Source organism: Pelecanus crispus, chromosome W, assembly GCF_030463565.1.
Source record: "Pelecanus crispus isolate bPelCri1 chromosome W, bPelCri1.pri, whole genome shotgun sequence".
NCBI lineage: Eukaryota > Metazoa > Chordata > Aves > Pelecaniformes > Pelecanidae > Pelecanus > Pelecanus crispus.
Genome location: NC_134675.1, coordinates 12,160,937 through 12,185,860, shown reverse-complemented (window position 1 = coordinate 12,185,860; position 24,924 = coordinate 12,160,937). Strand labels below are relative to the sequence as shown.

General features: G+C 60.4%; 2 protein-coding genes and 2 pseudogenes across 2 annotated transcripts; 2 read left to right on the top strand and 2 right to left on the bottom strand.

Annotated features, from left to right (window-relative positions):
* Positions 1–1,970: 1,970 nt before the first annotated feature.
* On the bottom strand, positions 1,971–5,709 carry LOC142596432 (uncharacterized). Its single transcript, XM_075725529.1, is given in 9 exon segments — positions 1,971–2,368; positions 2,466–2,609; positions 2,804–2,848; positions 2,936–2,995; positions 4,051–4,128; positions 4,245–4,319; positions 4,445–4,529; positions 4,531–5,032; positions 5,705–5,709. Coding segments are annotated over 9 exon segments (1,392 nt in total).
* A 74-nt stretch (positions 5,710–5,783) lies between these two features.
* LOC142596431 (C-type lectin domain family 6 member A-like) lies at positions 5,784–8,864 on the top strand (annotated as a pseudogene).
* An 8,137-nt stretch (positions 8,865–17,001) lies between these two features.
* Positions 17,002–18,593, bottom strand: LOC142596430 (uncharacterized; annotated as a pseudogene).
* A 1,572-nt stretch (positions 18,594–20,165) lies between these two features.
* Positions 20,166–23,593, top strand: LOC142596521 (C-type lectin domain family 12 member B-like). Its single transcript, XM_075725668.1, has 7 exons — positions 20,166–20,250; positions 20,336–20,425; positions 20,664–20,753; positions 21,315–21,629; positions 21,889–22,037; positions 22,376–22,527; positions 23,455–23,593. Exons 1-7 carry the CDS (start codon positions 20,166–20,168, stop codon positions 23,591–23,593), a joined length of 1,020 nt encoding a protein of 339 aa, XP_075581783.1.
* The last annotated feature ends 1,331 nt before the right edge of the window (positions 23,594–24,924 follow it).

The following is a 24,924-nucleotide window of genomic DNA, read 5'->3' as shown; positions in this document are numbered from 1 at the left end:
ATGCTATAGCGTGCTCCTGGCAGGACACCCCCATGCCTGGCCAGCAGCCCACTCCAAGCACCCCTGCACCGGAGTGGGGGGAAGCAGCACTCAGCGGGGGGGCTCACCTCCTTTGCACTGAGGTGGTGACCCCCTGTTCTGAGGGGGGGTCAATCTCCGCCCCAGGGTGTGGTGATGCCCCAGCCCTGGGGCAGGCTGGATTGGGCCGGGGGCCCACCCCACCGGTGGATCCCCTTCTCGTGACGTCACAGGGGAGCCCCCCCCCCCCCCCCGCTCTCACCCTGCCCCTCCCCGCTGCATGATTGGCCGCTTCGCGTTTGCTCCGCCGCAGCCTCTGCGATTGGGTAGTGACCCTCAGCTACCCCACTGACTGTAAGACCTCGACCTGACCCCGCCCCTGCCTCTCCTCCTTGATGTCCTATTGGCTGCCGAGCTGTCACTCTAGCCCGGCCCGCGATCCCGGCACACCCGCTGCATTCTCACTGCCCCCACTGCCACCCTACTGCACTCAAACGCGCTCGCACTGCGATCTCGCTGCACTCTACGCACCCCATTGCACTCTCAGTCTAACCCCACCAGTTCCCAGTACTGCCTGCCGCTGTCTCCCACTGCACCTCCAATGCCTTCCCATGTACCCCCCAATCTGCAAACTGCAGAGCACCCCACTGCAGGCCGCATCCCAGGGCACCCCTCACTGCACTTCACCTCCTGCCAGGGACCTGCCTCTCTCCGTGCAGGGGAACAGCCTGCCCCACAGCCCTAGCGCCCTCAGGGCTCGGGGAATGGATGCTATGGTGCCCCAGGGCTGGAGGGAGGAGGCTGCAGCCTCTGGTGGGGAGCATGGCAGGATGATGGGGAGCACGGCAGGATGATGGGGAGCACAGCAGGGCAGCCCCGTTGGCCCCTCTCCATGGCCCAGCCACATGTGGGGTGCTCAGGAAGGGCAGGAGTTCAGGGACATCTTGCTGGGGAGCTACAGGGACATGTACTGCAACATCACCCTGAAGGTCATGCACAGCTTGAAGTGGGCATCCAAGCAGTGCTGGCCCCATTACAACTAAGGATGGATAACTGCTTCAACATGGACTGGACCACCTGCCCATCTTCCTGGCTGGGGTCAACCCAGCATGGACCTGCCTCTACATGGTGTTTCTCTTCTACCGGGAGAAGCAGCAGGTCATCTGCCAGCCCTCCAGCAAGCGGCATGTGGTGCAGCAGGACTATCACCCTGATGTCTACCTGCCCTACACCAGCAGCATCAGCTACATCCTCTCCCTGGATGCAGCTGAGAAGATCCTGGAGGTGGCTTGGCATGTCCACCCCATCCCCGTGGAGGACACCTACATGGGCATTCTGGCAGAGGTGACAGGAGTCTGGGCGAGAGCCAGTGCCCACTTTGCCAAGCACAATGTGCCATGGGCACGTCTGCAGCTACCGCTACCTGATGGTGATCCACATCCTGAGCACACAGGAGCAGGAGGGGGCTCACCGCAGCATGCTGCAAGCCCCCAGCTCACCCACTGGAAGTGTCCTGCCAAGGAGCTGGTGACCGAGGGACCACGGCCACAGCACATGCTGCCTTCCCAGCCCTGGTGCTGCCCACCATTTCCCACCCTGGCCCCTTCCCTTGCAGAAGGATGCAGCCTGTGCCCCAGCCAGGCTCTCTGCCCTCCCCAGCACCAGCAGCACGTCCTCTGGGCCAGGGACTTGCTGGCCCCAGGCCCAGCTGGAAGCTGTTGGGGAGCAGGTGGGGCAGAGAAAGTACATCTGCCCTGCAGTCTGCAGCCTGAGAGTTTCTTGGAGGCTGTAAATAGCTGAGTTCCCCTTCTACTCATCTTGAAAGTGAGAAGGGGAACATCCCCCGGAGAGGGGGAAAGAATTGGCCAATTGTCGCCGCTGGTACAAAAGCTATTTTTAATTTTATTAAAATGTGTCTCTTCTATAAACTTCCAAAATATCCAGGGCCTCTGCTATAAAGATTTGTGCTGCGGCTGCATAGTGAAGCCGTCGCCCCTGGGGCCGGGGATGGCGGCACTCGCGGGGGGGGTGCAGCCAGCAGCAGGGGACACCTGAGGCTCCTCTTTCTGATCTGGGGAGGTGTGGGGAGCACCGGGGGAGCAGGGCACCCCAGGCCCGCCCTCAAAAAGGGGCACATGGGGGATGTAGTGGCCAAGGGGGCTGGGGTGGGTCTGCGGCCGGAGAAGGAGCTGGTGCAGGGTCTCGCCCACCTGCACCAGGCTGTGGGAGAGGAGGTGGAAGATGGTGTTGCTGGCCAGGCTCTCCAGCAGCGCCTGCTGCTTCTGTGATGTCTGCAGGATCTGCACCAGCAGCTGCTGGACACTCTGGAGCAAGCCCGCCATGCTGGAGCCTGCAGCAAGAGAGGGGTCAGCAGCAGCAAACCTTCACCACAGCTCCAAGAGCCCTGAGCGCTGTGTGGCTGTCGGGACACTGCAGGGAGGACCCACCATGCAGGCTTGTGTCTGACACCTCTTCACCTGCTGCTGGCTGCTTGATCACAGCAGCCGTCCCAGGGGAGCCTGGGGCTGCAGCAGCCACTGACAGCACTCGGTTTCCTCTTCCCATCCCCAGGGACATTGCGACAGGGAAGCCTGCCACGATGGTTTGGCATGGAGGGAACAACCAGGGTGCTGGAGCCACCCAAGCCCCGTGCTTAGCCTGATCCTGCTGCAGAACCCCGGGCAGGCACTGCCTGTGGGAGCCCCTGCCCTCCGTCCCCACGGGCAGGACAGGACAGAGCTGCCCCCTGGAGCAGGGGGACTTGCTCGAAGCCGCAGACCCTTACCAGCCTTTCGCTCAGCTCTTTCCTGCTTCAGGGCAGTGTGACAGCCTGGAAGGATAGCAGACCCAGCCCATGAGCTGTGGCTGCCTCCTGTCCCAGGGCGCACAAGCATGGCTGCCTGGGCGCAGCACTCACCCAGGAGGGGAAAGGGAGGGAAGCAGTGACCAGTGTCTGCAATGAGAACTGGATCAGACCCTGCTCGCAGGGCCAAGGGGGTTTACCAGGCCGAGTGGGGCAAGGAAAGCCTTACGTGGCATGGCAGGGGGAGTGGGCAGCACTCCAGCGATGTGGTCCCCACCAGCTGCTGGGAGAGAGCAGAGATGTGCCGTCTGACGGGACCTGCCGGGGGATCACCACCAGCCTGGGGTCTGCCTGGCTTGCCCCGGCCAGCCCCACAGCCTCACATGTCCTAACCACAGCTCCACAGCGCCCTGCAGGGCTCCAAAGCGTTTCACGAGCTAGATACAAAAGCAGGAGTCACTCATCCACCACTGCAATGCAGCCACCTCTGGGCTGGAAGGCAGCAGCGTGCAGCAATGCTACACAACAGATTAGGACTGGAAGTGAAGGAGAATCCCACATCCACTTGAAACTGCAGGGGGGATTTAGGGAGACAGAAGGCAATTGCCCAGCACGGATGCTGTCTGGGGCACCCACGCAAATCACTCAGGGATGTATCCTGCACCACCTCAGTGCTAAACCCCTGTGAGTGCACACAGCAAGGGGGGTGCAGGATCCGCCCCTGGGTGCGCTGCAGGTCAGGGGAGCTGCAGGCACCTCTGGCCCTCACACCCAGTCCTAACTCATCTGAAACTTTATGGTGTTACTGGGGAAGAGGGGAGCCAGGACCTGCCAAAGGAAGGGGAGTCACATGCCCTGCAGTGCTGCACAGCTGCGAGGGCCCCTTGGACTGGATAGGGGCCACCGTCCCTTAGAGTCCTTGAGCCTCACAACCTGCCCCGGGGCAGCCAGCACCCTTGCCATGCCCTGAGGCTGGGTCACAGCCGGGGACACCCTCCTGCCCCATCTCAGCTGTCCTCATCCCCTCATGCTCTGGGGCTGGTTTGGAGCCAAAGCTCCCAACACCCCCATCTGCGAGCATCCCTGCTGAGGGACCACAATGCGACAGGTCCCTCCTGGGAAGAAAACACCCCTGACCCTCTGAGCCCCCCATTCCCATCATACTGGCATGGGCTTGGGCTGGAGCCGTGGCCACGCAGCCCAGTGCAGCAGGGCAGACCAGTACTTACGGCGCTCTGACTTGTCCTTCGCACACTGCAGCAACGGGGACAGCAGCATGCCCAGGGCGTCCCTGTCAACGTCATGCTCTGCAGAAGGAGGGTGAGGGGGTGCATAAAAGAGCTTCAGTAACCAGGAGATGAGGAGTCCCAGCCACCCCATAGCAGAGACAAGCCCCACTCCAGCTGCCTGAGCCCACGGGTACCTGGCGGCTCTGACAAGGATGGAGGACAGGTGGTGAGGGCCAACCTGCACTTCCTGGGGGGCAGCTTCACCAGGTCTAGAGGAAGAGAAAGAGATCATCAAGGGACCCCAGGTGGCCGTGCGGCACCAGCGCTCCCCCAGCATCCCACATCCAGCCGCCCCACGACCTGCCAAGCCCACCCGCCCATCCCTGGCACCCACCTGGCATCCTCCGCTCTCCGAAGACTGGCCGCCCGGCTGCCTTCCAGATGCTCTTCATGGCTCAGTAGTGTGGGGGCAGGCGGGGGTGAGTGGCGGCCAGCCCTCTGGCACGTCTCCCACTCCGAGTGGAACGCCTGCTTGAGCGCCTTCCACTTGGAGCGGCACTGGGCCACGCTGCGCCTGTAGCCGGCTGCCGCCAGCCCCCAGGAGATCTCCCGCCACAGCGCCTCATTGGGTCGCGACGTGGAGGCCATGAGCAGGGCGGCCTCCCCCGAGCCCCCCACCAGTGCCAGGAGGCTGCTGACCTCCGCTTGCGTCCAGGCTCGCCCGCGGGGCATGCTGCCGGGGGCGAGGGTGGGTGCCGGGGGAAAGCTCAGCCCCGGGCCGGCGGTGAGGCTGAGATGGGCAGGGCTCAGCCCCGGGGCTCGGCCGTGCGCTCCCGAGGGCGCACGGCGAGTCTGCCGTGCCGGGAGCTGCACCTGGAGCCGCACCGAGCACACCTGTGCTGCACCGGGCGCCGCGCCGGGCGCTGCCGGGAGCCGCACCGAGCATGTGCAGCCCCGGGAAGAGCCACTGGGAAACGTAGTCCTGGCCGCGCCATCCCCCCATCACCCGCCAGCCCGGCGGAGGGGGTCGTTGCCTGCCCACAGGCATCCCTGCCCCTGCCCTGCCCGGCTGTAGGGATAGAGGTGCGCGGTGTGGCAGGGAGCCCGGGACAGGACCACCCCGGGGGGCTGGGGGACTTTGCCCCCACCCCCAAGGGCATGGCAGGGATGCCCATCACGGCAGGGCTCGGGGAGGGGAAGGAGCACCCCAGCCCCCGACTTTCCAAGGCTGAGATGCAGCTGCAGCCCTATGCAAAAAAGTCAGCAGAAACCACATCTGAGCAAACACCCCGTGGCCTTGATGCTTCTGAGAGCGCAGAGCCTGGGGATGCAGACAGGGCCCTGTATCCTGCTCCTCAAGGATGCACAGGTCTCCTGCACAGTCCCCAGGGCAATCTGCTGAGCACTGAGGGGTCGGGGCAGGGGAACCAGCCTCCACACGGCTGCCTAGCCCAGCCCTGGCCCCATGTCTGAGCTAGCAGCCGTCCCCACCACTCACTGCCTTGGAGCCAGGGGTGTGGGGTTCCCTCATGCCCAGAACACCTGGGTGCCAGCCTTGCCGGGGCTCCCCCTTGCCCCTGGCACTGGCAGCGCCGCAAACCCCCAGGGTGATGCCTCTGGGGACCCTGCCAGGAAGTGACACTTTCCATTTCACGTCATACCGGCCTGCCAAAGGGGGCTGGAAGGGGTTGCCACTTCCCCTGTAGGGTGCAGAGCGAGAGACCAAGGGAGGGATGGAAGAGGGGGTCATGTATGCCGATCTGCGCTTGCCCCCCCACAACCAGGTAATGGCATGCTGCTCCCTGCCCCTGGCACCCCAGCTTTCCTGGCAGCTCCCCTGCACTCCTGCAGCCCCTTGCCCTCTGCAGGGCCGTTCCCCCAGCCCTGCTCTCCCTGCTTCCTCCTTTCCATTATCCTCTCCCAAACAGCTCCTCTCCAGCCCTGTCGCACACTGCCTGCTCTCGGGGCGGGGGGGCAGGAGGGGCTCAAGGGAAGAGGATGCTCACTGCACCCCAGCTGTGTGGCACAGTGCACACAGGCACCTCCTGCTCTGCTCTCCCCTCCCCCCATGCCAAGCACTGTCTGCAGGGAGACAACTAGGAGGGTCAAGATGCTGCAAATGGGCTCTCCCTCAGTTTTCCTGGGCTCCCCTGCTGCCTCCTGAGACCCTGCTCAGGGCTCACAGACCTTTCCTGGCTGGGGGCTCCCCACCGCTCCTACCAAGCCTCCAGGACCCAGGTTGACTCCCTCTCTCGGCTCCTCAGCAGACAGTGCGGCTGCCCTGGTGCTGGGCAGCCCTCAGCCTGGCTCTCCTCTCCCTGCTGCTGCTGGCACAAATCATCCTCATCAGCTTGAGCTTCCACTGTGAGTACCCACTTGTGCCTGGACCTCTCTGGCTGAGGGCTTGAGGTCAGCACTGTGGGGACCATGTGCCAGAGAGTCACTGAGCCACAGGGCTTCTGGAGGGGGCAGCTGCCCTGGCCCCGCTGCAGCAGGCAGCAGAGCTGCAGCCTGCCCGCGAAGCTGGGTCCTCCTGCTTGGGGCCGAGGGCACTGTGGATTTCTGGGCTCTGGGGCAAGCAAGAAAATTAGTAAGGCAAGACCTCACCTGCCTGGCTGGGAGAGGAAGGCGGGGAAACAGCATGGGCTCAGGGATGGCACTGGGGCATCCTGCTTCATCACATGGTAACAAAATGAAGACAGGAGGGAGAGCGGTGACACTGAAACAGAAAGGCAGAAGCACTTTCCCCGAAAGCCTGTCATGTGATGGGCTCCCAAGCACAGCAAAAGCCGCAAATGACTGTTGTGGTTTAGCCCCTGTCGGCAACCAAGCACCACACAGCCGCTGGCTCACCCTCCCCCCTCCGGTGGGATGGGGGAGAGAATCGAAGGGCAAAAGTAAGAAAACTCGTGGGTTGAGATAAGAACAGTTTAATAATTGAAATAATAATAATAATAACAACAATAATAAATAATTGTAATGAAAAGGAGAACAACGAGAGAGAGAGAAACAAAACCCAGGAAAAAAAAAAACAAGTTATGCAACTGCTCACCACCTGCTGACTGATGCCCAGCCCATCCCCAAGCAGCAATAGCTGCCCCCAGCCAACTCCCCCCAGTTTATATACTGAGCATGACGTCATATGGTATGGAACAGCCCTTTGGCCAGTTTGGATAACCTATCTTGGCTGTGCCCCCTCCCAGCTTCTTGTGCACCTGGCAGAGCATGGGAAGCTGAAAAGCCCTTGACTAGCCTAAGCAGTACTTAGCAACAACTAAAACATCAGTGTGTTATCAGCATTATTCTCATCCTAAATCCAAAACACAGCACTATGCCAGCTACAGAAAGAAAATTAACTCTATCCCAGCCAAAACCAGGACAATGACCTTGGCAGGCTTGGCTGGCAGGTCCCCTAAAGGAGGGGACGCCCTCAGCCGCAGCCGCAGGGCTGTCCCATGGGAGAGGGCACTGGATGTTGCTGGGAGCAAGAGCCCAGGGTTGGCGGGGACACTCCTGTGCTCGTCTTCTGTAGATTTAGGACAACAGGTGACCTGCACCCATGGTCCCTGGAGCATGGTGGAGAGCCCCAGCTATGGGCGACAGACACTGTGAAGTAGGAGAGCCCGGCAGGTTCCTGGGTGAGGTTTGGAGAGGGCCTGGCTGCTCCTTTCAAGAGGCAGGATCCATCCCTACTCCAGAATATGTCCCCCTCCTGAGTCTTCCTCCACCCTTGCTGCCTGTCCCACGGTATGGAGAGCTGCCCCAGCACTGCTGAACAGGCTGCACTGCTGGGACCCCTTTGGAAGAGATGACCCCAGCGCGGCTCAGCATCGCCTGGGCATGCCACCAGCACCAGGCTCATGGCTGCCATGAGCATCCGCATGCTGAACGGCATCAGGCGCTCTCTTTCAACCAGCCTCTGGTGAAGCTGAAATCCTGGCTGCATTCTCAGCACTTTGCAAATTATGTTTGTATCACACCCCCAAACCTGGAGCTCCCCTCCCTGACCCACCTGCCCAATGCCAGCACCTTCGTGTAACTAACCCATCTCCCCTGGGGCTCCCGCTGGGGAGCTGGGGCTGGGATGTGGGAGCTAGGCTACAGAGTAAGGGCAAATGGAGGGTCCTCTCCATGGGGCAGCTGCAGGAGCATGCTGGGTTGGTTGGCACCCTGGCTGCCCCTTGTCACCCTGCTTCCCTCTGGGCTGGGGGCTGGTAGCAGCTCCTGCCGGCTGCCCCATCCCGGCTGCTCCCCCAGGCTGCGTTTCTGGTGCGCAGGGTGATGCCAGTTCTGCCTAGCCAGCTGGCTCTGGGATGTGGGACAGTGCTACTACTTATCCTCTGCCAAAAAGAGCTGGGAGCAGAGCAGAGAGGACTGCTGCTCCAGAGGGGCACAGCTGGTCACCGTCCGAGCCAACGCCACCCTGGTGAGTGCGCCTAGCCTGGCCAGTCTAACCCCCTGCAGGCATCAGGCTGTGTTGGTGACCACCTCAAGGTCCCTCAGCAGTCACCCAGCCATCACCAGCATTGTCTCAGCTCCCCAGCTCTGGCCCATGTGCCAAAAGCCCAGCCAAGCCTCCAGGCAGGGAGCTGGCAATGCTGTGCCCAAACTGCGCTGTGCCCGAACTGCGCAGCCCCCATCGCTAATCATGTGGCTGGGGCTGGGTGTCCCCCCGGGGAGCTCATGCAGGTCCTCTCCTGCACTAGGCTTTCCTGGTGCGCATGGCCAACATGGAGGTCTTCCATATAGGGCTGAAGTGGGACGGCTCCAGGTCTGACTGGAAGTGGATGGATGGCACTGCACTGAAGGGGTGAGGCTGTCAGCTTGTCCCCAGCCAGGGCTGCTGAGGGTCCAACACCAGGGCTCAGGGAGGTGATGGGCGGGGACACACACACAACACGACACACACGACAGGCAGCCCACCAGAGGGCAGGGACATGCTCCACATCTTGGCCACCTCTCAATTCCCCAGGGCTGCACTGGGGCATTTTAGAGAAGGGAAGATTGCAGGGGCCTGACCCCAGTGCTCCCGCCCTGCTTGGGTGAGGGGTTGGGGTGGTCCCCCAAAAGCAGGTTCCCAGCATGGGGCTTTGCTTGATGCAACTGGTACCGAGCCCTGCCAGGAGGGGCCTGGAGGTGCTGCATGTATGATGGGGCTGGGGGCTGCATGCCAAGCAGGCAGGGGTAGGGTGGGGGTGGGGAAATCAGAGCATGTGTCCTAATCAGGAGGAGGGTGGCAGGGGACAGTGCTCCATGGGGAGGGCAAGCTTTGGCCCCATGGCATCTCTGCGCAGGCTCTGGTCCCTGGCTGGAGGAGTTGCTGACAGACCAGCCCCAGCCCATCCCACCCATCTCAGCCTGCTCTCTCCCTGCATGCTCTTCCTAATCCAGCACTCCACCAGCTCCTTCCTGGCCTGCAGCAGGGTATCAGGCTCAGGGCTGTCCAGTGGCATCTGCAGGGAAGCCCATGGCTGGGTCTGTGAGAAGAGCACAGCAGCCTTGCAGTGGCTCTGGTCTTCACCACCTGCTTCCCTCTGGGGAAATACCACTTACACCTGTGTGGGGCCTTGGTAACCATGGGGATCTCCAGCCCAGCTGTCCCACCACCCTGTGCCCCCCCCCGCCCTGCTCAACCCGAACACATGGGCATCCCTGGGCACTGCTGCCTCCTCACCCAGAGCTCTTCACACCCCCCCCCCAGATCTCTGCACTTTGCCAATAAACTCTGGCACTCAGACACTGTGGCTGGCTTTGGGGAATGAGGGTGGTGGGATGGAGGATGTGCCTCCTCCAGCTCGCTGACTCGGTCTCATTGCTGCCCAGTGGGAAACGGCAGCTGCTGTGGCACTGAAGGAAGTGGCAGGAGCCAGCATCAACCCAAGCGTTCCCATAGCCTGGTGGCAGCATGAAGCTGCTCCTGTGCAGGCTGGAGCAGATCCCCCAAAGCTCTGGGCTTTCTGATCATGGTGGCTGCCCGGGGTTTATGATTCTTGGGGAAGGCAGCTGAGAGGTGACCCTTTGCCTTCCAGGTCACGCAGAGGGCTTGGGCTGAGCAGCAGCTTGTCTCCTGGTGCCTGCCCAGTCTGCAGAGGTTGCAGCAAACACACTTTGCTTTGAGGCTGGGTGATGCACAAGAGCCTAAAAGGCCTGCTGGGGCTTGGCTTGGAGGGGTTTGGTCCTGGGGGCTGTTACGGGGTCAATAGAGACCACCTGGGTCATGCCACCAGCATGCAGCTCCCACATGGACATCTCTGGGTGTCCCTCCTGGCACATGTGGAGGACCAAGCCCCTCTCTCCTGGCAGGGGGTGGGATAGGGAAGGTGAAGCATGGCGGTGCACGGCCCCACTGTGGCCACTACGCATGGGCTCCAGGGGCTCCTTGCAGCCTGGAGAGGTGGATGCAGAGTGTGCTGCCCAGGATGGAGCTCGTTCCTCCCCAAACTGAGAGTGGCCTCAGAAATAAAACCACTTTTTGCAAATAACATGACTACTTCTGCTTGTCTGCACATGAAGAAGTAGCTCCACCCCACACAGTCTTGGCCACGGCCTGCCACCTGACTGCGGCAGAGCAGGGCAGGACCGAGTCCTCAAACTGCTGCCACCCGGGGCAGCACCCGCCTGCATGGCCTAGAGCGTGGTCTACACCAACCTGAGGTTTGCCATGGCTCCACCACTCACCGTCCCCACCTGCCCTGCAGCACCCTCTGAGGCCGAGAGCCCCTACAAGAATGTGCAGCTGGGGCCAGCGCCCGTGGCAACCAGCCCAGGTGAGAGCCCGGCTGCGGCCACCACCATGGGGGGGATGGGTTGGGGGCACACCGGGCAGTGGCAGCGGGGATGCAGGGTGATGCCCGTGGGCGCTCATCTTTTGTAGGGCACTGGCCCCGGAGGCGGCGCATCCCTGCGGGGCTGCTGGCAGCCAGCCTGCTGCTGCTGCTGGTGGCCACCGTGGCCCTGGGGGCTTGCTGTGAGTCGGGGCAGGGGACGCGGGGTGGGGGGCAGCTGGGGAGAGGGGCACCGGGAGCAGGTTTGGGGCTGGGTGAGGGCCGGGCTGCTGGGGGGCGGTTGGGGCCAGAGGGTGCCTGGGGATGGGGGCCCTGGGGCGGTGCTGCTTCTTGCTTGGCTGCCCTGAGCTGCCCTCCATCTGCCTAAACTGCCTCCCACTGCCTCCCACTGCCTTCCCACTGCCTTCTCATTGCCTTCCTATTGCCTTGTGGCACCACGAGCCCTGGGTGCCAGTCCTGGCAGGCTGTGGGGTGGAGCACAGCTGGCCCCAGAGCTCCCGGGCACCAGGTGGGTGCTGGGCATGGGGCAGGCAGTTGACAGCTTCTCTCCCCCCAGCATTTTGTGCAGGCACCTGGTGCCTCATACTGGATTGGAGAGAGATATCAAAATCATAGTGATAAACCTGAGGGGCTGGATGAGAAGCCATATAAAGAGTAAGTTGTTCCATCTTGGCCACCTGCAGCTCTCCCACCTTCGCCAGCCATGGATAGAGGTGCTGGGTACTGCCCAGGTGTCTGTCCCGGCCATGGGGCTGATGCTTGGGCATGGGCAGTGCTCTGGCCTTCCTGCCCAGGCTAAGGGGCCCTGGGGCTGCAGCTGCATGGGGGGCACAGTGGGGCTGGCAGCAGGCTGGGAGCATGGTGGCGGCATGTCTCACATGCTCCTTCCCTTCTAGGAACGATTGGTTCGCCCACTGTGCAAAAACAGCCTCTGGGAAGATAAGCTGCTCCTTCTGCTCTTACCATTTTCCATGGATCTGTGAGCAGCCCCCAAATCTGAGCAGCCCATCCAAGTCCCTACTTCCTCTGGTCCAGGGATTGATTCTGAGGCCCCCTCTCCATCACAGGAATGAGGGACAGGAACTGGGGGTGCACAGCAAAGACACCCTTCCCCTCCTGCACAGCCACATCCCTGTGCACCATTGCCTCAACCACATTGCAAAGCTCTGGGGAGGCAGGTTGGGAAAGAAGGTGTCTGCATTTTAAAACAAGACTTATGGAAAAGAGACTGTATTTCTGTGTCTCACACTCACACCCATGCTTACATCCCCTGCCCCTGCCCTCCAGCCTCGGCTCCCATGACCCAGGGCGGGGATGTTGGTACGGAGTCCTGCTCACCTCTGCTGCCTTTCTCTGAGGCTGGTGCCCATGCACTGGTTTGGGAGGTGCCTCTTGCACCTTGTTAAGCTGGTTATGATAGTGCCATTGGTGTCTCCAAGCTGTCCCCCTTGGGGAGTCCTTTGGTTTTACTGTCTGCCCCTCACCTCTGTCACTGGCTGTCACTGGCTCCTGTCTTGCCCTTTTTCCTCCCTCCATCACCTGCCCTCAGCCACAGCCTGTCCTAGGGTTAAGCTTTGTTCTGGTCGGAGAAGAGCCTTGCTCCTGGGAAGAAGATGGAGCACGTCATCCTGGGCATGCAATGGTCCAGTGTGGTGGGTTGACCTTGGCTGGACGCCAGGTGCCGCCAAGCTGCCCTATTGCTCCCCTCCTCAGCAGGACAGGTGGGGAGAAAATGAGATGGAAAAAAAATTGTGGGTCGAGATAAAGGCAGTTTAATAAAAAGCAAAAGCAAAAGCAAAGGCCATGCGGAAGCAAAAGGAAAACAAAGATTTTATTCTCTACTTCCCATCAGCAGGCAATGTCTAGCCACTTCCTGGGAAGCAGGGCTTTGGTACACGTAGCGGTTGCTCTGGAAGACAAACGCCGTAATAACGAATGCCCCCTTCCTCCTCCTTTCTCTTAGCTTTTATTGCTGAGCTGATGTCATATGGTATGGAATATCCCTTTGGTCAGTTTGGGTCAGCTGTCCTGGCTATGGCCCCTCCCAAGATCTTTGCCCACCCCCAGCCTACTGGTGAGGGGGGAAATGTTGGAGAGACAGCCTTGATGCTGTGGGAGCACTGCTCAGCAGTAGCCAAAACACTGGTGTGTTATCAACACCTTTCTAGATACCAATACAAAGCACAGCACTATGAGGGCTTGTCCTGGTTTCGGCTGGGATAGAGTTAATTTTCTTCCTAGTAGCAGGCATAGTGCTGTGTTTTGGATTTAGGAGAAGAATGTTGATAACACGCTGATGTTTTTAGTTGTTGCTGAGTACTGCTTATGCTAGTCAAGGACTTTTTCAGCTTCCCATGCTCTGCCAGGCGCACAAGAAACTGGGAGGGGGCACAGCCAGAATAGTTGATCCAAACTGACCAAAGGGCTATTCCATACCACATGACGTCATGCTCAGTATATAAACTGGGGGGGGGTGGCCAGGGAGCAGTGATCGCTGCTCGGGAACTGTCTGGGTATCGGTCGGTGGGTGGTGAGCAATTGCATTGTGCATCACTTGCTTCGTATATCATTATTATTATTATCATTATTATACTGTTACTATTAGCATTACTATTTTACTTTATTTCAATTATTAAACTGTTCTTATCTCAACCCAGGAGTGTTTCTTACTCTTACTCCTCCAATTCTCTCCCCCATCCCATTGGGGTAGGGGGAGTGAGCGAGCGGCTGCGTGGTGTTTAGTTGCTGGCTGGGGCTAAACCACGACAGGGCTGCTATGGGGAAGATTAACTCCATCTCAGCCAATACATCCAGGGAGAACATGGTGGTGGCTGCGGGGAGCAGGACAGGATTTACCAAGGGCAAGTGGCACCTGCCTGACCTGCCTGCCTGCTGCCATGGGAGCAGTGGGCTGGGGACAAGGGGAGAGCAATGGGGGCCATTTATTGTGACCCTTCAAGGTCTGGGACATGGTTCCCCATGGTGTCCTCACTGGCAGAGTGGGGAGACGTGGCCAGGAGAAGGGGAGAAGAAGGTGGGTGGAAACCTGGATGGTGGGAGGGCTGCAGGGGGGTGTCAGCAGTGCCCCGTCCAGCTGGCAACATCCCTGCAGGGTCATTCCTGGGGCCAGTGCTCCTTGAAGCCTTCACCGGTGCCCTGGATGATGGGATGGGGACGGTCTCAGCCAGCTGGGGGGCAATACCAAACTGAGCAGTGGTGAGTATATTGGAGTGCAGGACTGATGTTCAGAGGGACCTGGAGAAACCGGCTGATGGGAGCCTGCTGATGTTGGATGGGGGAAAGGGTGAGTCTTTGTATTAGGTTTGCATGGCAAAGTTTTGGTAGCGGGGGTGGCTTCTGTGAGAAGATGCCAGAAGCTTCCCCCATGTCTGACAGAGCCAGTTCCAGATGGCTCCAAGATGGACCAGCCACTGGCCAAAGCTGAGCCAATCAGTGACAGTGGTAGCACCTCTGTGATAACATATTTAAGAATGGGAAAAAAAATGCTGTGCAACAACAGCTGGAAGAGAAGAGTGACCATGGTAGAATCATAGAATCATTTAGGTTGGAAAAGACCTTTAAGATCATCCAGTCCAACCATTAACCTAACATTACCAAGTCTACTCTAAGCCAATCAAGGGTAGACTAGACTAAACCATGTCCCGAAGTGCCACATCTACCCGTTTTTTGAACACTTCCAGGGATGGTGACTCCACCACCTCTCTGGGCAGCCTGTTCCAATTCCTGACCACCCTTTCCGTAAAGAAATTTTTCCTAATTTCCAACCTAAACCTCCCCTGGCGCAGCTTAAGCCCATTTCCTCTCATCGTATCGCTAACTACTTGGGAGAAGAGACCAACACCCACCTTGCTACAACCTCCTTTCAGGTAGTTGTAGAGAGTGATAAGGTCTCCCCTCAGCCTCCTCTTCTCCAGACTAAACAATCCCAGTTCCCTCAGCCGCTCCTCATAAGGCCTGTGCTCCAGACCCTTTACCAGCCTTGTTGCCCTTTTCTGAACACGCTCCAGCAACTCAATGTCCTTCTTGTACTGAGGGGCCCAAAACTGGACACAGCATTCCAGGTGCGGCCTCACCAGCACCGAGTACAGGGGAACAATCACCTCCCTGCTCCTGCTGGCCACACTATTCCTGATACAAGCCAGGATGCTGTTGGCCTTCTTGGCCACCTGGGCACACTGCTGGCTCATGTTCAACCGGCTGTCCACCAACACCCCCAGGTCCTTTTCCGCCAGGCAGCTTTCCAGCCACTCTTCCCCAAGCCTGTAGCGTTGCATGGGGTTGTTGTGACTGAAGTGCAGGACCCGACACTTGGACTCACGTTGGAGAAGTTTGTGGAGGACTGTCTTCCATGGGAGGGATCCCATGCTGGAGCAGGGGAAGAGAGTGAGGAAGTAGCAGCAGAGACAACGTGTGATGAACTGACTGCAACCCCCATTCCCCATACCCCTGTGCTGCTCTGGGGAGGAGGTGGAGAAAATCGGGAGTAAAGTTGAGCCTGGGCAGAAGGGAGGGGTGGGGGGAAAGCGTTTTAAGATTTGGTTTTTATTTCTCATTACCCTACTCAGTTTTGATTGGTAATAAATTAAACTGATTTTCCCCAAGTCGAGTCTGTTTTGCCCGTGACGGTAATTGCTAAGTGATCTCCCTGTCCTTATCTTGACTCACGAGCCTTTCGTTATATTTTCTCTCCCCTGTCCAGATGAGGAGGGGGAGTAACAGAGTGGCTTGGTGGGCACCTATTGGCCAGCCAAGGTCAACCCACCACAGTCCTGCAGTTGGGAAGGAGAAACCCCATGCATCAGGATGGGTGAGCAAGCAGCCGTGCTGAACGGGCCTGGGGGACCTACGAACCAGAGGCTGGACAGGAGTCAACAGTGTGTCGTTGTGGTGACAGAGCCCAGTGACACTGATGGGCCATTGTGACTGGAGCTCAGAGCTCCAGGGGAAGGGAGCATGCTCCTCTGAGGGCACCGGGGAGACCACATCTGGGCTCCCCAGGAGAAGCCAGACACAGCAAGTCCTTGTTTCACACAATAGCTGAGATTGCAGGAGACCTCCTGTAATCCTGTTCCAGCCTCCCAGCCTCACCATGCCGTGGGCTGCATCCACCAGCCTCCTTCCACACCTCTTCTCTCATGAGATGCCCGAGTCCAGCTTAGCAAAGTGGTTCCCACCTCCCTCATCGCCCCCCTGGCAGCTCAGGGCTCACCGGTCCCGCCATGGTCTTAGGAATCTTTCCCCCATGGTGGCAGGGCTCTCCCCTTTTCTCCGTGTTCCCAAGCCTCCCCAGTGCTCCCCCATCTCTCCCACTGTCTTAAGGCTCCTCACTGTACCCCCATTTCCTCCCATGGCTTCAGTTCATTTGCCTCCCATGATCTTGGGGATCTTCGCTGCACCCTCAAATCCCCCATGGCCTCAGGGCTCTTCACTGCACCCCTTTTTCCCCCATGGTCTCAGGGTTCCCTCATTCACCCCCCATGGTCTCAGGGATCCTCATTGCACCCCCATTTCCTCCACAGTCTCAGGGCTTCCTCATTTGCTCCCCATGGTCTCAGGGCTCCCCAGCACTCCTCCATCTCCCCCATGGTCTTAGGGCTTCCCAGCAGTTTCTCATGCTGATGGCACCACTGCCTGTGCCTTCCCTGGGCAAGGTCCAGCCCAAAGCCCTGGGCAGGTGATGGAGGCAGGAGAAAGGGCAGGACGAGAGCTGTCAATGCTGAGGGAACAGCCAAGGGACAGGCAGTAAATCCACAGGACTCCCCAAAGAGGACAGATTGGGGACACCAATGGCACCATCATCCCCCAGCTCCAAAAAGATGCACCAGCGCACCACCGACAGCCTCAGAGGAGCATGGCAGGCAGGAGCTGGGCTCCACACTGAAGTCCTGGGTCACTGCAAGCTGTGCTGGCCGGGGCACATGGGGACATGCGCCCGGGTCTGGAGGGCTGGTGCAAGGTAGTATAAATGTATGTGTGAGAGAGGGGAATAAAGTCTGTTTTCCATGAGCCTTGCTTTAAAATACAGACACCCTTTCCCAGTGCTTTGCAATGCAGTTGAGGCAATGCGTGCACAGGAGAGAGGGTCTCGGGATGCACCCTCAGCTCCTGTCCCCGAGTCCTGTGACAGAGCAGGATGGCAGCACAGTCACTCCTTGAGCAGGAGAGGAAGGAGGGTCTTGGGTGTGCTATTCAGCTTTGGGACTGCTCACAGATCCACTGGTACTTTCTCCAGCATTTTGAACTCTCTATTTTCCCATTAGCTGATAGCCCACAGTCTGCAGAATGGTCATACCTAGGAGAGAGGGCACATCTCAGAGGGGCAGTGACAGCATCCGCACCATGGACACCTCTTCCCACAACAGCTGAGCAGATTTCTCTTTGCAGTACTTCTGGCTTTCCCACCAGGTCGTCTTCTCCACCGAGATGAAGAGGCACTTGCCCCTGTACAGCACCCAGCCCGAGGGGCAGCAATCTGGGGGTAGGGGCACGGCTCAGGTACTTGCCTGCCTGGAGATGCTCAGGGGGCTCAGCCTGGCCGAGGATTGGCCCCCACATCTCCCCAGCAGCATTGCTGCCTGTCTCCCCACCCTGCCATGGCCCTACCTGTATTCGTGCAGGTGCACTGTGCTCTCGCTGGCCCTGAGCTTCCCCTGCGCCCCCTGCATCTCCTTCTCCAGCACAGCCAGCTCCTGCCTGGCATGCCCCAGCTCGGTGTCCCAGCCCCCCAGCTCTAGCCAGCTGCTGTTGCCCTCCCGCCACGCTCGCTGTAGCTCCGCTCTGGCCCATGCCAGCTCCAGCCGTGTCTATTCCTGCACAGTCACCTCCTGTGAGAGGCAGCCCAACTCAGCCGCATGCTCATGGGAGGCATTCCACAGGCTGAGGGTGACCTGCCAGTCTGGGGACAGGCTGGGTGAGCTGGGGCATGGGGATGGCACAGTCCAGGCAGGGGACAAGGGACTGGCCCTGCTCAGGTGGCTGGGTCAAGCATGGCCCTTGCAAGGGGGAGTGGGAGAGAAGTGTCTGGCTGTGGGCAGAGACAGTCCAGGGGGTGCCAGTGGGATGGGTAAGGAAGCCCCAACAGTGCCAAGGGGAGGGGAGGCAATGGGAGGAAAGGGGAAGGCAATAGGAAGGCAATGAGAAGGCAGTGGGAAGGCAGTGGGAGACAGCGGGAGGAAGTGGGAGGCAGTGGGAGTCAGTGGGAGGCAGTTTAGGCAGATGGAGGGCAGCTCAGGGCAGCCAAGCAAGAAGCAGCACCGCCCCAGGGCCCCCATCCCCAGGCACCCTCTGGCCCCAACCGCCCCCCAGCAGCCCGGCCCTCACCCAGCCCCAAACCTGCTCCCGGTGCCCCTCTCCCCAGCTGCCCCCCACCCCGCGTCCCCTGCCCCAACTCACAGCAAGCCCCCAGGGCCACGGTGGCCACCAGCAGCAGCAGCAGGCTGGCTGCCAGCAGCCCCGCAGGGATGCGCCGCCTCCGGGGCCAGTGCCCTACAAAAGATGAGCGCCCACGGGCATCACCCTGCATCCCCGCTGCCACTGCCCGGTGTGCCCCCAACCCATCCCCCCCATGGTGGTGGCCGCAGCCGGGCTCTCACCTGGGCTGGTTGCCACGGGCGCTGGCCCCAGCTGCACATTCTTGTAGGGGCTCTCGGCCTCAGAGGGTGCTGCAGGGCAGGTGGGGATGGTGAGTGGTGGAGCCATGGCAAACCTCAGGTTGGTGTAGACCACGCTCTAGGCCATGCAGGTGGGTGCTGCCCCTACCACCCCAATGGCTCCTGCTCCGCTGCAGTCGCCCCCCTCTTTTGGAGCTGCAAAGGAGAAGGGTGGCTGGATTCTGCAGAAGCAGAAGTTTGCTGTGATGTGCGGAAAATGGGAGCAGGAAAGCACAGCGGTGGGGACCAGCACCCTGCCATTGGCCCCAGCACTGCCATCCTGTCCCTTTCCACTCCCCGAAACCACTCAGGGTCCCCTGGGACCGTGGCGGGGTGGTGCAGCTCGGGGTTGGGGCGCTGCACTGGGGCGTGGCAGAGCTGCAGGGCTCAGTGTACCGAGAACCGACCCAAATTGCTGGGACAGGGGAGAGGGGGGCCGACTTTGACGTGGGAACAGGTCGCTCTGGGGCTGGCCCCATCCAGGATGGAGGTTCCCCCTCTCTGTGCTCTGCTCTGGGGTTTGAGCATCGTTGTTGTGCAGAAATGTTTGCCCTAACGCCTAAAAAGGAGTTTCCACATTGCAGCTTGAGCTCTTGCTCTTCTCCCCTTCTCCTAGCCATGTCTCCCCACTCTGCCAGTGAGGACACCATGGGGAACCATGTCCCAGACCTTGAAGGGTCACAATAAATGGCCCCCATTGCTCTCCCCTTGTCCCCAGCCCACTGCTCCCATGGCAGCAGGCAGGCAGGTCAGGCAGGTGCCACTTGCCCTTGGTAAATCCTGTCCTGCTCCCCCCAGCCACCACCATGTCCTCCCTGGTCCTGGACCACCACGTGCCCAGGTCGTGCCCCATCCCTTTCCTGGGGATTGGGTGGAAGCTGCTCAACCTTTGGCTTTCCAAACCTCCTTCTTACCCTCTTTAAGTTGGCTGTGATTTTTGCCTTTCTCCAGTCATGAAGTACTTCTGCTCTTGTAGAGATGATGGAGAGCGGCCTTTTAATGCTGTGCTCCACCAGCACCCCTGCACACCTCCAGTCCTGTGCCAGGAACTGGCTGTGTCCAGTGGGTGTCGTTGCTCTCTGCAACTCTCTGGTGAGGGTTTGGAGTGATGATGGAGCCAGGGTCTTCTAGGAGGGGACCAGGGAGAGGACAAGAGGCAGCGGCACAAGCTACATCATAGGGAAATTCCCGTTCCCAGAGGCTGGGAGGGGAAATCTGCATCCGCGGAGACCTTCAGCCCTCCACGGGGCTGGCCCCAGGGCAATGTGCTCCTGTGTCCAGGCTGTCCCTGCTCTCCTCCAGCTCTCCCCTGGCCCAGGGATTTGGGTCTGTCCTTGCTCTGCCAGTGCCCTGACCTCAGGCTGTGCTGCCCTGGCCCTGCAGTGTGCCCAGGGGGACCGTGAGCACTTTCAGGGTGTGGGAGGGGACAGACCGGAGCTGCTGGGACCAATGAGAAGGTGCTGGTCCCCGCAGCCGTGCCTCGCTGGTCCCATCTGCTGCAGCTCAGAGCAAACTTCTGCTTCTGCAGACGCTGGCCGCGCTTCTCCTTTGCACCCCTGAGAGACGGTGCAATCACCAGGGAGCAGGACCATCCCTGAAAGGCATCCCAAAGGCAGGGTGGGAGCCAGCAGGGCTTAGGGCTTGCCCAGTGCTTGCCCACATGGCCCAGAGCGTGGTTTATGCTGACCTGAGGTTTGCCAAGGTGATGGGGGGCCGGAGCATGGCCAGCCAGGCGCTGGAGGCAGGTGAGAGCCCACAGGAATGCTCATGATGCCCCTGCCATGCCCAGCCCCATGGATTCAGCCACTCTCCCCTGCCTTCCTCCAACAGCCCTCAGCATGGATGAGGCAGAGAGCCCCTACGAGAATGTTCAGCCAGCGCCAGTGGGGCAGGATGGGGACGGGGCCCAGCCCAGCCCAGGTGAGTGCCCGGCTGGAGCCCAGGGGACCCGGGGAGGTCCTGGCGCAGGTAGTGGGTAGTGTTTCAGGGTGCTCCCGCTCCCATCCTTGAAGAGAGGAAGTGCCCACACCGTGCCACCTGTGCCATCACGCTGCCATTCTGCTGCCTGCAGGCAGAAGGTCTGGGGGCTGCCAGGGGTTTCCTGGTTTTCAGTTGGAGGTGGCAGCAGGTGATGCCCGTGGTCGGTTGTGTCTTGCAGGGCCCTGGTCCTGGTGGTGGTGCATCCCTGTGGGGCTGCTGGCAACCTGCCTGCTGCTGCTGGTGGCCACCGCGGCCCTGGGGGCTTGCTGTGAGTCAGGGGGGTGGGCACTGTCAGGGCTGGGGGTGGCTGGGCAGCACAGGGAGAGGGAGGCAGCTGGGCTGGGGTGGGTGCCGTGGGTGAATAAGTGGGTGAATAGAGGGATGCTCACACACATTGCTTGGGGCTAGGTACTTCTGCCCCATCTGCCCCATGCTGTCCTGTATCCCTCGCATGTCATGGGTGCCTCCCTTGCCTCCCATCACCCATCTTCCCTACCTTGTTCTTCCTTTCTGCTCCTTTCCCTTCCCTTCCAGGCCTTGCCCAGCCTCATATTGCTGCGCTCTCCCTGTCCCTGCCCTGCTCTGTCTGCTCCTACACCCTGTCCTGCCTTGCCCTGCTCTCCCCTGCCAGGTCCTGCCCAGCTTCTGGCCACACACTTCCCTGCCGTGTCTTTCCCATCCTTTCCCATCCAGCATGGACACCTCCCTGCCTTGTCCTGCCCTGCCTGACCCAGCCATGCCCACACTACCCCCTGAGCAGGGGCAGTCCTGTGTCCCCCTGCTCGGGCTGTCCCATCCCCATGCCCCAGCTCACCCAGCCTGTCCCCAGACTGGCAGGTCACCCGCAGCCTGCAGGATGCCTCCCGCAAGCACGCGGCCGAGTGGGGCCGCCTCTCACAGGAGGTGAGTGCACGGGAGCAGAGCCTGGAGCAGACACGGCTGGAGCTGGCATGGGCCAGAGCGGAGCTACAGCGAGCGTGGCGGGAGGGCAACAGCAGCCAGCTGGAGCTGGGGAGCCGGGACGCCGAGCTGGCACGCATCATGGGTGTCCTGGGGAAGATGGAGAAGGAGATGCAGGAGGTGCAGGGGAAGCTCAACAACAGCGAGAGCACTGTGGCCATCCTGCGCTCCTGCACGGCTATAGGTAGGGTGATGGTTGACCAGGGATGGGGTGCCCCAGGGGACCCCAGCACCCCTCAGCAGATGCAGTGCTGAGGCACGGGCACTGGCTTTTTGGCCACATGGTGGGGACAGGGTGGTCCAAAGGCTGAAGCTATGCCTGGAACAGAGGCTGAGACTGCGATGTCTGCTGGGGAGATGTGGGGGCTGTTCCCGGTCCAGGCTGGGCCCCCCCCTGGGCATCTGTGGCTGAGCAAGCACCTGAGCTGTGCCCCTGCCCCCAGACTGCTGCCCCTCAGGCTGGCTGCTGTACAGGGGCAAGTGCCTCTTCATCTCATCGGAGAAGAAGACATGGGAAGACAGCAGAGATGAGTGCGAGAAGAAATATTCTCAGCTCCTGGTCACCAAATCCTGGAGTCGCTGGACCGTGCCGGTAGGGTACTGGGGGAGCCGAGGGCAGGAGCTGGTGCATCCAGCCCTGGGCTCCCCAGGTGGGCCAGCACCACTCTGGGGGCCCCTACCCTGGCAAAACATCAGAGGGTGCAAGGCCAATCACTGGAGCACATGGCTGGTGGTGGATGTGGGGTGGAGAGGCTCTGGCACCCCTGGATGCTGCCCAGGCTGGAGCGGGGCACCAGGGCTGCTCAGCTGTCCTGCCCCATGGAGCTCTGGCCTCAGGGTCTCCTTGGGGAGACAGCCACCCCCCACAGACACTGCAGTCCGTAGACGCTGTGGAAAAGCCTTGAAAAGGCCCTTTTTCCCCTTCCCCAGACCTTCCTGAAGAATGCAGACATCCCATACTGGATTGGGCTGCAGAAGAGCAGCTTCCCCTGGTACGACTATGGCTGGCTGGAGGAAGGGGACCCAGATGGTGAGGGGGTCTCGGACGCCTGGTTCTGGGTGGACGGTTCCCTTTACGAAAGGTACCTGGTGGCACAGCCTCTTGCTGAAACCCCCTCTCCTCCTTTAGGAAGCGTTTTAAATCTCAGTGGTACCCAGTCCCGGGCACAAGCACTGGGCAACAAAGAGCATCAAACAGCTGAGGCTGAGGGGAGGCAGGTGCAGCAGTGTGATGAGATGCTCGAAGGCCGTGCAAAAGGACAGTCAAGCCTTGGGGGGCAAATGCAGGGCTTGCGTGAGCAGGAGGCAGTGAGAGGGGACAAAAGAAACCACAAGTTTTATTTGGGGTCTAGACAAAGTGTTCGAGCATCACCTCTATCACCCACGTGCCTCCCCGGTCCCTCCTCAAGGGGAAATCAAGCCTTCCTGCCTACAGAGGGTCCTGGGATCCTCCCCGCCATGTGCACCCCCTCCCTGGCTCGCCACTGCTTCCTCTTGTGGTGTCTGAGAGCAGTGGCGAGGAACAGACCTGTCTGGCCCGGGTGCTGGGTACCCAGCCCCTGCTCGCTGCCCGCCCCTCCATCCTCAGCCCCAAGGCCCAGGCTGCCCAGCTGCAGCTGCTGGATGGGCAGCTCCTCCAGCCATCCATGTGCCCTCAGGGAGGACTGAGCTCTTCCTACCACCGGGCGCTGCAGGGATGAAATATACCCCCAGCCAGAGGCTGAGATTCAAGCAGGGGGGAGGCTAAATGGAGTCGCAAGTAATGCAAACCTGAGGCAGAGGGGTTTCTCAGCCTGCCCAAGGGAGGGCAGGGATGCATCAGCTGAGGCTTCAGACTGTGAAATCAGAAGGGGAGGACTGGGGGATCCCCCCTTTGACTGCAGCATTCAACCCCTCCCCAGCGAGTGTGCAAGAGGGAACCCATTGGTGGCCCTGGCTGCCTGCAGCCCTCAGCAGAGGATGGTGGATAGTGTGGTGGCAGCCCCCTGATGTGCCATTTCCCCATCCAGGCCATGGCAGTCAAAGTTGAATGGGTCCTGTGCCATAATAAGCCGTGGGAACATCAAGCCCACCCAGTGCGCTGGTCCTGATGACCTGCACCTCTGGATCTGCGAGAAGGTGGCAGGGCCCAGCTCCCCTTTCATATGACGATGGCCGCTGGCCCTGGCACCGCTGCGGTGAGTGTGCCCACACCAGGCTTTGCCATGCCCCGGGGTGCATGGGGCCCATGGGGTGTGTGTGGAGGAAAGCAGAGAGCTTGAGCTTCTGCATGGGGCATGTTGACCCCTGGCTTGGCAGGAAAGGGAGAGGGATGCAGGCACACCTCCATGCTGGATGGAGCCTGCCTCCATCCCTTTGCTGCCACGGCAGCCCCTGGTCTGTGGTAGCTCAAGAGACCCCCCCCAAGCTGCGGGGCAGCAAAGGGGCAAGATGGGGGAAACCCCTTTGCAAGCTGCCTTCCCAGTCTCGCTGCATGCGGGGGAGGCTGGGCAGCACCTCACTCTCACCCTCTGCCTTCTCTTGCAGTGCCTGCACCCCGCGCCGCCTCTGCTTCAGCCTTGCTGCACCCCTGCCTGAGATGTCCCATCCACGCGAGCAACCCCCTTCCCTCTTGCAGAGCCCTGCCCAGGGGCCACCCAGGTCCTTCCCGCCTGCTCCCCTGACCACAGTGATGCTCAGGCATCATGCAGGCTGGGGGAGGCGGTGGTGGTGACTGTTTCCCCCCAACCAACACGCTTCAGCAGAGTGGTACGAGCCCCACAGCTCAGCCCCACACCTGCACAGGGTACACTGGGTCTTCCTGAGCACAGGGGTTGGTGCACCATGGCCACAGAGCAGAGCGAGCCCTGATGCTCAGCTCTGCAGCTGTGCAACAGCCCCAGCATGGAGTGAGTTGTGGTGCAGAGATGCAAAGACGTGGGAGCAGGGGACAGCACAGCCCCACACCTGGCCAGGTCCCCTCCCTATGGCAGGGACTTTCTGCCTGGCCCCATCCTGGGAGCAGCTTGGCCCCTGCTTTCAGGCAACCCAGCAAGCAACAGCCTTGGCAAAGGAGAGAAGCTGTACCTGAACTGGCCGGCACCTGTGCTGGTGGTTGGGGGTTTTTTGTTAATTAGGAAGTAGAGCAGTGACCTTTAGGATTGTACTATGTGCCGGTGCCTTTCAAAAGCAAAAGCAACTCTAGTACTTGCAGTGGACTGACGCTTTGCGAGACAAATCATCAGAACTTTAAATAGTTACTACACATGTGCACATGCGAAGATTAAGCAAAATAGCCCTGATGTAACACTGCAGCCAGGCAAGAGCAGAGGAAGTCATGTTCAACCAGGTGAAGACGCTCTCAGTTTATTATGGGGTCATGTGTGCCATATATAGTTGAATTAGCTTACTTGAAGAGCAAAAGGGTGTTAAAGACAGGCGTTTTGGAGGTGGCACATGTAATTGTCTTGTCCACTGGCTGAACCCACTTTGTAGCAATA

Bases quoted from the DNA above. Each gene is read 5' to 3' on its own strand.
- LOC142596521 (XM_075725668.1), top strand. From the start codon at position 20,166: ATGGCCCAGAGCGTGGTTTATGCTGACCTGAGGTTTGCCAAGGTGATG. The intron at 20,754-21,314 runs GTGAGTCAGGGG...GCCTGTCCCCAG, and splicing joins CGCGGCCCTGGGGGCTTGCT to ACTGGCAGGTCACCCGCAGC. The intron at 22,528-23,454 runs GTACCTGGTGGC...TTCCCCATCCAG, and splicing joins GACGGTTCCCTTTACGAAAG to GCCATGGCAGTCAAAGTTGA.